The 13055-nt window shown below is 42.9% G+C and overlaps 1 protein-coding gene across 2 annotated transcripts in view; it reads left to right on the top strand.

Moving 5' to 3' along the window:
• Positions 1-11430, top strand: part of arhgef11 (Rho guanine nucleotide exchange factor (GEF) 11) — a 58402-nt gene extending 46972 nt beyond the window's left edge. The window contains exons 39-44 of one of the 2 annotated variants that reach the window (XM_079806948.1): positions 597-809; positions 1851-1925; positions 7351-7643; positions 8915-9050; positions 9163-10686; positions 11177-11430. In XM_079806948.1, the coding sequence (XP_079663074.1) occupies positions 597-809; positions 1851-1925; positions 7351-7643; positions 8915-9050; positions 9163-9221 (776 nt within the window). In that variant the 3' untranslated portion in view covers positions 9222-10686; positions 11177-11430. Of the gene's footprint in view, positions 1-596; positions 810-1386; positions 1926-7350; positions 7644-8914; positions 9051-9162; positions 10687-11176 lie in introns of those variants that run through there. The other variant, XM_079806949.1, reaches the window with a different exon arrangement.
• The last annotated feature ends 1625 nt before the right edge of the window (positions 11431-13055 follow it).

Below are 13055 nucleotides of genomic sequence, written 5' to 3'. Positions count from 1 at the left end.
CAACAACATATAACATCTCAAAACAACAACATACAACAACTCAAAACAACAACAAAACAACAACATATAACATATCAAAACAACAACATACAACAACTCAAAACAACAACATATAACATCTCAAAACAACAACATACAACAACTCAAAACAACAACATATAACATCTCAAAACAACAACATATAACATATCAAAACAACAACATATAACATATCAAAACAACAATATATAACATATCAAAACAACAACATACAACAACTCAAAACAACAACATATAACATAGAAAAACAACAACATACAACAACGCAAAACAAGAACATATAACATCTCAAAACAACAACATATAACATCTCAAAACAACAACATATAACATCTCAAAACAACAACATACAGCATCTCAAAACAACAACATATAACATCTCAAAACAACAACATATAACATCTCAAAACAACAACATATAACATATCAAAACAACAACATACAACATCTCAAAACAACAACATATAACATCTCAAAACAACAACATATAACAACTCAAAACAACAACATGCAGCAACTCAAACTCTGAGAGATGAGCGTTTCTCGTGTGTTCTCAGTGGAGACCCTCCGCCAGCTGATCTTCAGAGACCTGGAGGACGGCTGGAGTCAAGATTCAGATGACACGCCCACAAATGAGACGGCCAATGAAAGGAGCTCTTTTACAGACGGGCCGGGGGCGGAGTTCCCTGAGCCCGCCCCCAGCGAGTCCCCAAGCCAATGGGAGGAGGAGCCTGTGGAAGCTCCGCCTGCCGTTCAGGTTGTGAGGAAAGGTAAACACTCGATCGGTCGGCGCTGTATTAAAGTCATATTTAATGTTCAGAGGATCATTTCAACTCGTCCCTCCGTTTATAAAAGCTACAGACACTGTCACACATGACCACACACGCCCAGCGTTAGACGACAGGGATTAAATGCTTTATTAGGTGTGTGTGTGCAGAGTTATAACCAGTATTTCAACTTTTCACACACATAAGGAGCATGTCCACGTGATCTAGCTGTTCACACAATGCTGAAAATCATTCGATGTTATTACAGAAGGATTATTTCCAGTTAAGAACTCTGGACTTTAGTTTGTTTTTACAAATTGAGGGACATATTTCATATTTATTTTGTGCTTTAAATAAATGTCAATATTTAAGTTAAGGTTTCATTTTATTTCAGACTTATTTCAGTGAATGAAATGACAGTTTTGACGTTTTGTTTAAAGGATCTGTGGCTGTTGTTGTGTTTGACTGACTTGAATCTTGAATCTTGAATCTTGAAAACTCTCTCAGAGTCTGAGGAGTGTGTGTCTCTCTCCCCTCTCTCTCTCTCTCTCTCTCTCTCTCTCTCTCTGCATGTGCTCAGATCTCACGGTGATGAAGCTTATGTGATTTAACACACTTTTCTCATCTCTCTCTCTCTCTTTTTGCTACTTTCCACAACACACACTCTCTCTCTCTCTCTCTCTCTCTCTCTTTCTCTCTCTCTCACGGTGCTTTGGCTTCTTGTATTTGTCTGTTTCTAACTACACACACACTATAAATGCACCTCACGCCATTTTTCTGCACACTTCTATCACACACGCATACACACACTCACACATGCACTCTCACTCACACACACACACTCACTCTCTCTCTCACACACACACACACACCCACTCACTCTCTCACACACTCACTCTTTCACACATTCTCTCTCACACACTCTCTCTCTCTCACACACACACACACACACTCTATCTCGCACACATACGCACTCACTCACACACACACACTCACACACACACACACACACACACACACCTTCTTCCTGTCTTTCACACACAGTCATGGGTGCGGGCTGTTCTCTTCCTGACGACATCACCGATGATGTCACCGCCAGTCAATCCTCTCAGGACAGAGGTGGGGCTTAATTTATGGTACAATACCTTTGGCAGATGCATTCTGGGCCGGTTTCCTGTGAACAATTGTGCCTCGTCTCAGACTTCAGCAGTTGTGTTCAGTCTCCGCTGACTGTGAAATCTGATCTGGGTCGAGGTTTGGTTTCAGTTTTGGGAACCGGTCCTGAGTCGTCTCTCTCTGGTGCTCTTCTCCTGAACTTCAGCGGCTCCTTTAGTCATCAGCATGAGAGAATCCTACAGAAAATCTGTCAACTGGGATTTTTAATAGTCAGGAAGTTACAAAAGATCTTAAAGGGTTAGTTCACCCAAAAATGAAAATTCTGTCATTAATGACTGACCCTCATGTCGTTGGACACCCGTCAGACCTCCGTTCATCTTCAGAACACAAATGAAGATATTTTAGTTAAAATCCGATGGCTCAGAAAGGCCTCCATTGGCACAATGCACTTTACACTCTCAAGACATTTACATTTATGCATTTAGCAGACGCTTTTATCGAAAGCGACTTACAACTTGGGGGTACACGAAGCGATTGGTCATGAAGAGTCGAGTAAGCGCAACAAGTGCCTGAAATACTTAGTCCATGTACATTTCTCAGTGTAGCACAGGCTAGAGTAGGGAGGGAAAGAGGAGGAGAAAGAGGAAAGGAAAGTTTTTTTTTTTATGAGGTTAAGTGCTCATGGAAGAGCTGAGTTTTTAGTTGACTTTTGAATGTTGTCAGTGATTCTGCGTTTCGGATGGCGGTGGGAAGATCGTTCCACCAGCTGGGAACGTTGAATGAAAATGTTCTGGAAAGGGATTTTTTGCCTCTCTGTGATGGTACTACAAGCCGTCGCTCCTTAGCTTCTGGTGGGGGTGTGGAGTCGTATAATGGTGTCTTCTACCCCTTTTCCACCAAGGCAGTGCTAGAGCTAATTCAGAGCCAGAGCTAGTCCCAGTTCATAGTTGGTTCGACTAAGGAGCCTTCTAAGAACCGGTTTGCTTTTCCACCTGCTGAGAGCCACAACAGAGCCATGTCTTACGTCACTGTATACGTCTCATCTCTCTCAGCAACGCTAGCGAGGCAGCAGCAGTGTTGCCAAGTATGTGGTTTTGCCGCGGGCTGTTTTTTCATGTCCGCGGGATGAAGCGACCCCAATTGTGTGATATTTAGCCCCGGGAATGCGAATTTCAGTAGGCAACCATGCCAAAAAACACATATTTTACCCCCAAATGTGATTTTTACTGGGGAATCCCCCCCCTGGAACGCGATTGGGCTTGTTTTGAGTAGAAATTGGGCGGGTTTGTTGTGAAAACCTGGCAACCCTGGACAGCGGGAAACACACACACACCAGGCTTGTTCGAGATGCATCGTCACTGCGCAGACTGATCCACGTATGATATAAAAAAACGCATGAGTGAATCAAAAGCATAAGGAGTCGTATGCTCTCGCTGGACTCGTTATCATACGGCGATCGGTCTCTGCACAGCACCGCTGCGAACAAGCCTTCCATCAACAAAGCAAACGTTGCGTTACTATTGATTCACATGGCTTTACGATCCTACATCGGCATCAAAACACAACGAAACCAACGCATTCATGCAGTTCGCCGTAATTTGTATAGACGGAGATTACAAATGAGCAGCAGCTGTTAGCTCCATTAGCTGCTATTTCACAATGGCGGATCTCCAGTTTGTGTTCGTCTTGTTGACCCCGCCCCCAGCGCCTGACGTAATCGGTTCTTACTTCTAGCCCTGTTCTAGCCCAGCAATGTTTTGGTGCTACTTAAGAACCACTTTTCCTGGCTCGGAGCTGGGGCTTTGGGTGTGGAAACACAAAGAACCGATTTGAAACTAGGCTCTAGCTCCGATCTAGCTCTGGCTCTGCTTTGGTGGAAAAGTGGTAAAAGTATGCAGGAGCTGAGTGCGTGGTGGCTCTGTAGGCAAGCGTCAGCGCATTAAACTTGATGCGAGCAGCGAGTGGTAGCCAGTGCAGAGAGATGAAGAGAGGTGTGATGTGGGTCCTTTTGGGCTCGTTGAAGACCAGACGTGCCGCTGCATTCTGGATCATTCGAAGTGTTTGGATCGCACAAGAGGGGAGTCCAGCCAGAAGCGCATTGCAGTAGTCAAGTCTAGAAATAACCAGGGCCTGGACAAGAAGCTGTGTTGCGTGTTCTGTTAGGAACGGTCTGATCTTCCTGATGTTGTAGAGCGCAAACCTGCATGAGCGAGCTGTCTTAGCAATGTGTTCTCTGAAGGACAACTGGTCATCAAATGTAACTCCAAGATTTCTGACTGATTTTGAAGGGGAGATCAGGGATGTACCTAACTGGATGGTGAAGTCATGTTGTATAGTGGGACTGGTGGGGAAGATGAGAAACTCAGTCTTTGCCAGGTTGAGCTGTAGGTGATTTTTACTCATCCATGCAGAGCTGTCAGCCAGACAGCTGGAGATTCGTGCAGCTACTGTGGGGTCGTCTGGTTGGAATGAAAGGTAGAGCTGAGTGTCATCAGCATAGCAGTGGTATGAGAAGCCATGTGCCTGAATGATGGGACCCAATGAAGTAGTGTAGATGGAGAAGAGGAGAGGTCCAAGCACTGAGCCCTGAGGAACCCCCGTGGTCAGTTCATGTGCTTTGGATTCTTCTCCTCTCCAGGCAACCTTGAAGGACCTACCTGTGAGATACCTCAAACCAGAGGAGTGGAGTCCCTGTGATGCCCAGTGATGAGAGGGTGGACAGAAGAATCTGATGATTGACCGTGTCAGAGGCAGCAGATAGATCGAGCAGGACGAGGACTGATGATTTGGACTCAGCTTTAGCTATCCGCAGGGCTTCGGTGACCGACAGTAGTGCAGTCTCTGTGGAGTGGCCCCTTTTGAAACCGGATTGCTTGACGTCCAACTGATTATTCTGTGATAGGAAGGATGAAACCTGGTTGAAAACAACTCGTTCAAGAGTTTTCGCTCTGAATGGCAGGAGAGAGACTGGTCTGTAGTTATCTATGAGTGATGCGTTTAATGTGGGTTTCTTGAGCAGTGGAGTTACCCGAGCCTGCTTGAAAGTGGTAGGGAAAGTGCCGGTGCAGAGAGATGTGTTGATGATGTGTGTGAGTGCTGGTAGGAGTGTAGGAGAGATGTGTTGAGGATGTGTGTGAGTGCTGGTAGGAGTGTAGGAGAGATGTGTTGAGGATGTGTGTGAGTGCTGGTAGGAGTGTAGGAGAGATGTGTTGAGGATGTGTGTGAGTGCTGGTAGGAGTGTAGGAGAGATGTGTTGATGATGTGTGCGAGTGCTGGTAGGAGTGTAGGAGAGATGTGTTGATGATGTGTGTGAGTGCTGGTAGGAGTGTAGGAGAGATGTGTTGAGGATGTGTGTGAGTGCTGGTAGGAGTGTAGGAGAGATGTGTTGAGGATGTGTGTGAGTGCTGGTAGGAGTGTAGGAGAGATGTGTTGAGGATGTGTGTGAGTGCTGGTAGGAGTGTAGGAGAGATGTGTTGAGGATGTGTGTGAGTGCTGGTAGGAGTGTAGGAGAGATGTGTTGAGGATGTGTGTGAGTGCTGGTAGGAGTGTAGGAGAGATGTGTTGAGGATGTGTGTGAGTGCTGGTAGGAGTGTAGGAGAGATGTGTTGAGGATGTGTGTGAGTGCTGGTAGGAGTGTAGGAGAGATGTGTTGAGGATGTGTGTGAGTGCTGGTAGGAGTGTAGGAGAGATGTGTTGAGGTTGTGTGTGAGTGCTGGTAGGAGTGTAGGAGAGATGTGTTGAGGATGTGTGTGAGTGCTGGTAGGAGTGTAGGAGAGATGTGTTGAGGATGTGTGTGAGTGCTGGTAGGAGTGTAGGAGAGATGTGTTGAGGATGTGTGTGAGTGCTGGTAGGAGTGTAGGAGAGATGTGTTGAGGATGTGTGTGAGTGCTGGTAGGAGTGTAGGAGAGATGTGTTGAGGATGTGTGTGAGTGCTGGTAGGAGTGTAGGAGAGATGTGTTGAGGATGTGTGTGAGTGCTGGTAGGAGTGTAGGAGAGATGTGTTGAGGATGTGTGTGAGTGCTGGTAGGAGTGTAGGAGAGATGGCTTGAAGGAGGTGTGAGGGAATGGGTTCGAGAGGACAGGTGGTAGGATGGCTGGAGAGGAGAAGTTTAGATACTTCTGTCTCAGTGAGTGTAGAAAATGAAGAGAGGATGTTTGGTTGTGGAAGACCCATAAAAGGCACTAAAGACGTTGTTACAAAGTCCATCTCACTACAGTGGTTCTACAATAACTTTATGAAGCGACGAGAATAGTTTTTGTGCGCAAAAAAACCCCTAAATAACGACTTATATAGTGATGACCGATTTCAAAATACAGTATCATGAAGCTTCGAAGCGTTATGAATCAGCGAGTCGATTCAGCGGTTTGGATCGCCAAAGTCACGTGATTTCAGCAGTTTGGCGGTTTGACACGCGATCCGAATCATGATTCGACTCGCTGATTCATAACGCTTCGAAGTGAGCGGGTGAACTAACCCTTTAAAATATTGAATTGATTATTATTATTATATATTTTCTTTTTGTTCTGTTAGTTTTTACTGAATGTCAAATGATTATTTTAGTTATATTTAATGTATTAATCGTAATCATACTATTATTTTAGTATTATGTTTGTACTATTATTGCATATCCATTTTTATATTTATTTATATATTTTTTTTGTTTGTGTTTTCAGGCCCTCATGTCATGTAAATCAACGGCCACAAAGCATAAAAAGTTTTCTTTTTTTTGTTGAAAACATTAATGCCTTTTCACACCGGGATGATTTTCGCACGCGTTTATCGTCCACGTTTAACGCCTCGTGACTAAACAAAGGGCGGCAATGTGAGTGTGCACACCGATGCACAAAACGGCAGGCGTAAAAGCGTAATAAAAAAAATTGTTTTTTTAAACGGGTTTGTTTTTTTAGTTTTGACAGCGCGTTAAAAGCAGGCCAACCAATGAGATCGCCGCTTTGTTCACGTGCCTGGAGCTGCTGGAGTTACAGTAAAACACCACTTGGTGGCTCTCAAGCACAAAACGGTCTTGCCGAGCACACATTGATACGACGAAGAGGAAGTAAGTAGACAAAGAAGAAGATGAGCTGCTAATGCTGCTTGCCAGTTAGCAAAAAGTGTGTAAATGGTTTTTGCAGAACTTAAATACTTCTTCTGTGTGACAAGTGAGTTTTAGAAGTGTAAAGTAGCGCAGCACCACCTTGTGTACCTTATGTAAAACTACTGAATTTACACGTTCACTCGACGCATCGCTGAATATCACTTGGGTGTGAACACTCAAGACGTGCCAAAACACGTCTCGAAAAATACTCGCGATAAGCCCGCATGATAATCGTCCCGGTGTGCACAGGCCTTTAGATTACATTTTTCATTTAATGTATTTGTTTCAGTTCATTTTAATTTTTGTTGATGATTTTGCTGCGCTGCTTCCAGGAAACATGTTTTATCTGGTCATGCCCAAAGAGCCGTCGGGCGCCCTGACGGACGAGAGCAGCACAGACGAGCTCAGAGACTCAGAGAACAGCCGTCACACACAGAGCAGCGTCTTCTCATCGCCCTTCATCATCGAGGAAGAGGAGCAAGAGACGCCCTGCCTCTCTCCAGCGGACCAGTCGCTGACTGGGCTCGGCCAATCACAAACCAGCGTCCAGCGGCACGTGATCAAGAACGTGGACGAGATCTTCAACACCATGGAGGAGCTGATGAGGAAACTGCAGCACCTGAGGGTAAAACACACACTCACACACACACACCTGACACATTTAATAAAATGTTGTTTGTGTGTGCTTTCGTTGTCCGTGTATCAGCGGTGTTGGGAAGAGCGCATTCAAAATGTTCCGTTTCAAACCATAGCCTGTGAAATCTATTCTTTTTCAAAGACATTTATGCATCATAATCTAGCAGTTATTTTTTGTTTTATATGTTCATGTTTTCATATACCTGTTTTCATGTCACGTTTGTATTTGTCAACAACCATTTTCATAGTATTTTCATTATCTCAATGACGGACATGCCCCGCCCCCTGCACATGCCCCGCCCCCTGCACATGCCCCGCCCCCGAGTACTCGAGTACTCGTTTTTTTGAGACCTATCGATGATCGAAATGAGAAATTGACAAAAATGCCCATCCTTAGTAATCATGCACAAACTGAATTTGGCTTGACTTTAAGCAGAGAAGACATTGATGCCATGCTTTTATTTGGCAAAAAAGGAGAATATGTATTGCTATCTCTGCAGGAACTTATGTGCCTTTTTAGCACACAAAGATTAAGCTGAAGAATTAACTTGCATTTATCAAACTGCCAACTTTAGTGTAGCTTTAAGCCTTGTTTAAACTCGACGCGTCCGCACGAGGAGCGATTCAAGACAGCAACGCAATGACATCATATAATTAAAAAAAGCAATGCAGCGATTGGCTGGCAGCAAGACAGCAACGCAATGACATCATAAAATTAAAAAAGCCACCTGGCAAAAAACTTGACAAATTAAAAAAATAATAATAAAAAAACACAAATTTCTGGACCTTTATAAGGAAACAGCCAAACAACCAAACCAACATAAAAGTTATAATAGATAAATGAAATGTGCACTGTTTAAAAAATAAAAATAAATGTTTATGTTAGTTAGTTAGTTTGTTAGTTTGTTTGTTTGTTTGTTTGTTTGTGTGGCTAAATGTGACCTGACATGTTTTTAGTGACAGATAGTTGTAAACTATATTAGACATATATTATCTAAAATGTGCTAAAAGAGTATTATCATATTATTTTTTGTACATCTTTTAATATATGCTGATTTAATATAAACAAATAAGTCAATGGGAAAAACTATCAATGTGCAAAAAGATGTCAGTGGCCTATATATATTTTTTTTATTATTTTTTTTATTATTATTTATTTATTTATATTTATATATATTGTGACCTGTGTGTGTTTTTGTGCGATTCACCCTGGTATGGTGTGTTGTTGTAAATCTTGGCGTGTCTCTTCTGTTGTTTTAGGACATTGAAGCAGATCACTACAAACTCCTGAAGAAATTAACTAAACCACTTCCTGTCGAGAAAACCTCAAGCGATCTCATCTGCAAGTCTCCCCCAGCGGCCCGAATGCCATCGCTGGACCGAGGAGCAGGAGACGGTAGGACACTTCAGCCCCAAAAACGCCTCATAATAGAAGTTCAGTGTGTGTGTGTGTGTGTGTGTGTGTGTGTGTGTGTGAGTGATATTGACGTGTGTGTCTGCTCTCTCAGGGAAGGAGGGCGTCTCGACAGAACCAGCTCAGCCTGTACTCCTGTCCACTGGCTTCTGACGGTTTACACTGGACCTCCATCTCGCACGCACAGACTCACGCAAACACACTCTATGATGTAGCCCCTTTCCCAGCATGCCTTGTGCCTGGAAGCACCATCCAGGTTGAATTATGTGTTGTTTGTGTCAATTTGAGACGGGGACGGACGACCCTTCGGCCCGCACGAGAGAGAAAGGACGTGGAAGTGGCGATTCGAGTAGCAGAAAATGAAATGTCGTCGGTTGATGGGAGAACGTAAGTGATGCGTAAGGAACAGGAAGTGATGCGTGAAGAACAGGAAGTGGCGCGGCCGAAGACATGACTCTGTCCTCCGAAGGAAACCCCAGCACTTTACCTGCTGTACGTCAGTTTCTCCTCCGTCAGGAAACTCGCGCGCCGTTTTCCGCCGTTCTCGGATGGGCGGCGCCGGCGAGGTTGTTTTGCACTGGGACCCCGGTGGACACACACACACACACACACGGGGCGAATGAGGACGTCTCACCAATATACCGCAGTCTGTTGATATCGTAGCTTGTGTGTGATGACGTAACACTACGCGAAAGAAGGAAAACGACATACGGGAAAGGTTTTATTTGACTTTTTCGTGCGCAATGGAAGAAATAACGCATTCCAACGCACAACACTATCGACTGGATAAAAAAGGGGCGTGTTTATGAATTCTGACATCATGTCATGTGACGCATTTGTATTCCGTGTAAATACTGTGAACGTTTGTCCCTCGTCGTTCGCTCGAAACACAAATGAAGGGATTGGCTAATGAATAAAACTACGCAAGTGTGTAACTCTAACCTGCCAGCGGAGGAGCGCGCCCTCGCCTCCTCTCGGGATTTCCTTTATTTTAATCATTGTTTATGTGCGACCGCAGGACGTTTCCAGCGTGGGCGGTGTCTCTCTCCTCCATCGCTCGCTCACACTCGTCTGCGGTTTGAAGGAAGCGCTCGTGCGATCTACTGTTCGCTCATGTAATATAGTTGACGGCCTGTTTTATATGTTGGTTTCCTGTAAAGCTCTAGTCGTTTCGTTAATTTTATTTTTGTAGATATGACAAACAAAGGATGTGTAAATTATTTTCTCTCCCTCTTTTTGAAAACGGCGAGATTGTTAGATGCACAGAAGGAAAATGAAAACTCATGTTAAAAAACAACTCATTTGTTTTGTGAAATTAAACATGTTTAAAACGAGAACGGTGCAGTGTGTTATTGGTGGGGAATGTGACAGATGAGTCCGCGTCTGGATTTATATCATTTCATATTTTACTTGTGTGCAATTATATGGATTGAGAACTATTTTTGGTGTTTCAGATATACTTTTTCATCAAGTTAAGCATGGGAAAATAAACATGTGTGTGCAGTGGTGTACTGTAACGGAGTAATAATCTGTACTTTACTTGAGTTTTTATATTTCTGTCAGCTTTTACTTTTACTCCGATACATTTCCCCAAAGCATTTCGTTACTACACAATAAAGTCGGAAGAACACGACTGCAAGCAAGCATGTGCGAACAAGTGCTCGACAACCGCAGTTGATTTCATTTTCCGGGATGTGGCTGGAGCGGCTGAGAAGTGTCCTCTGTCATTATACAGTACGAGAGCGACCTCTAGAGGCCAAAGTAATACTCACTGATGCCTCGTGGAGTTTGTTTTGACACCTGACGTGAGGCTACACAGAGCGGGACACGTCAAAAGCAGAATTAAAACGTATACAGGACGCTATATTACATGTTTTCATATCACTATAAAGTCATTAGTTGACTAAATGCTGCATTAGTGGAGAACAGCCGTGTGTTTGCAGAGGCTGAGGAACATTAATGTTAACAAAACTGACACGACCGTTTCATGTCACGATTGTTACCATCTATTTGCATTAGTTTTTATCCATTTGTTCGCTTTTATGCATTCGTTATCCTGTGAAATTGCATATTTAAACTATCCTTATCAGCCGACAGAAACATATCAGAAATCTATTTGATTTAAGTTTTTTATCGTCACTGTAACATATTTTGATAATTATCAAGTGCTCTAAAATATAAGCAAATAATGTGTGAAATATACATGTGTGTAATTTCAATGCCATGCTTCAATGAATTGGTAGCACTTTACAAGTCCATTTGTAGCATTAAATAAGGTTAATAACGGTATTGTTCATTTCAACATTTACTAATACATTTTAACATTTTGAAGTTGTCTCTTACATTAGTTACTGTGCATTAAAGGGTTAGTTCACCCAAAAATGAAAATTCTGTCATTAATTACTCACCCTCATGTCGTTGGACACCCGTAAGACCTCCGTTCATATTCGGAACACAAATGAAGATATTTTAGTTGAAAGCTGATGGCTGAGAAAGGCTTCACACAGGCCTCCATTGGCATTCAGTACATTGACACTTCCAAGATCCATGAAAGGCACTTAAAACGTCGTTACAAAGTCTATCTCACCACAGTGGCTCTACAATAATCATACAATGCGACGACAATAGTTTTTGTGCGCCAAAAAAAATCAAAATAACACCTTTATCCAACTTGTTCTTGTCTTCCGTGTGCGCCTCCACGACGCATGCGCGAGAATATGACGTAGATCCGGCGTTCGGACACATGACCCAGAAGCGATTTGTTTACGAGCAGAGGAAGACGCGCGTGTCTAAGCTGTTGGATTCTACATTGATCGTGCTTTAGGTCTCGGCGTAGTGCTCAAACTGGAGCTTAAGTGTGTATTTCATGGATTCCCGAACACCGGCGCTACGTCATATTCTCGCGCATGCGTCGTGGAGGCGCACACGGAAGACAAGAACAAGTTGGATAAAGGCGTTATTTTGATTTTTTTTTGCGCACAAAAACTATTGTCGTCGCATTGTATGATTATTGTAGAGCCACTGTGGTGAGATAGACTTTGTAACGACGTTTTAAGTGCCTTTCATGGATCTTGGAAGTGTCAATGTACTGAATGCCAATGGAGGCCTGTGTGAAGCCTTTCTCAGCCATCAGCTTTCAACTAAAATATCTTCATTTGTGTTCCGAATATGAACGGAGGTCTTACGGGTGTCCAACGACATGAGGGTGAGTAATTAATGACAGAATTTTCATTTTTGGGTGAACTAACCCTTTAATAACTGATCAAGGTATAATTAATATATTAGTCTTTTTTATATTTAAAACTTACAATAAACATTTTGCCTTTTTTTAATTCAAAGCAATCAAAATGGAAGAGAGTTAAAACTGAACACAATCTTGCTGCTCAAACTGTATAAAGCTAGTTTTTTGGGGGGTTTTTTGCTCCTTTTGTATTTTGCATTTACTTGTCCTTTTACATTCAATACTTAAGTACATTTAATATTTTTTAAAAATACTTTTCATACTTAAGTACAGTAAATATCACATACTTTAAAACTTTTACTCAAGTAATATTCTAAACAGTGACTTTAACTCTTACCAAAGTCATTTTCTGGTAAGATATTTTACTGAAGTATGACTTTCAAGTACTTTAGCCACTGTGTGTGTGTGTGTGTGTGTGTGTGTGTGTGTGTGTGTGTGTGTGTGTGTGTGTGTGTGTGTGTGTGTGTGTGTGTGTGTGTGTGTGTGTGTGTGTGTGTGTGTGTGTGTGTGTGTGTGTGTGTGTGTGTGTGTGTAAACACTCACTCATACACACAAAATAATGGATTATGTTAGCTTTCAGAGTTTTGCTCTTTTAAAGGGTCGTAACACACACAGTTTCTGCCAGTCTGGTGTTCATCTTGAGTATCTGTAGAGTAGTGTTGATCCTCACAAGAGTCTCTAGTTTGATCAGGTTTATAAAAGACAGATACACTGTAGTGATTCTTTCTGAAAACAGCCGAGCTCGT

Source organism: Gobio gobio (genome assembly GCF_949357685.1).
Source record: "Gobio gobio genome assembly, chromosome: 2".
In the NCBI taxonomy this organism is placed as follows: Eukaryota; Metazoa; Chordata; class Actinopteri; order Cypriniformes; family Gobionidae; genus Gobio; species Gobio gobio.
Note: the sequence above shows the minus strand (reverse complement) of the source record. Positions and strands in the feature narration are given on the sequence as shown.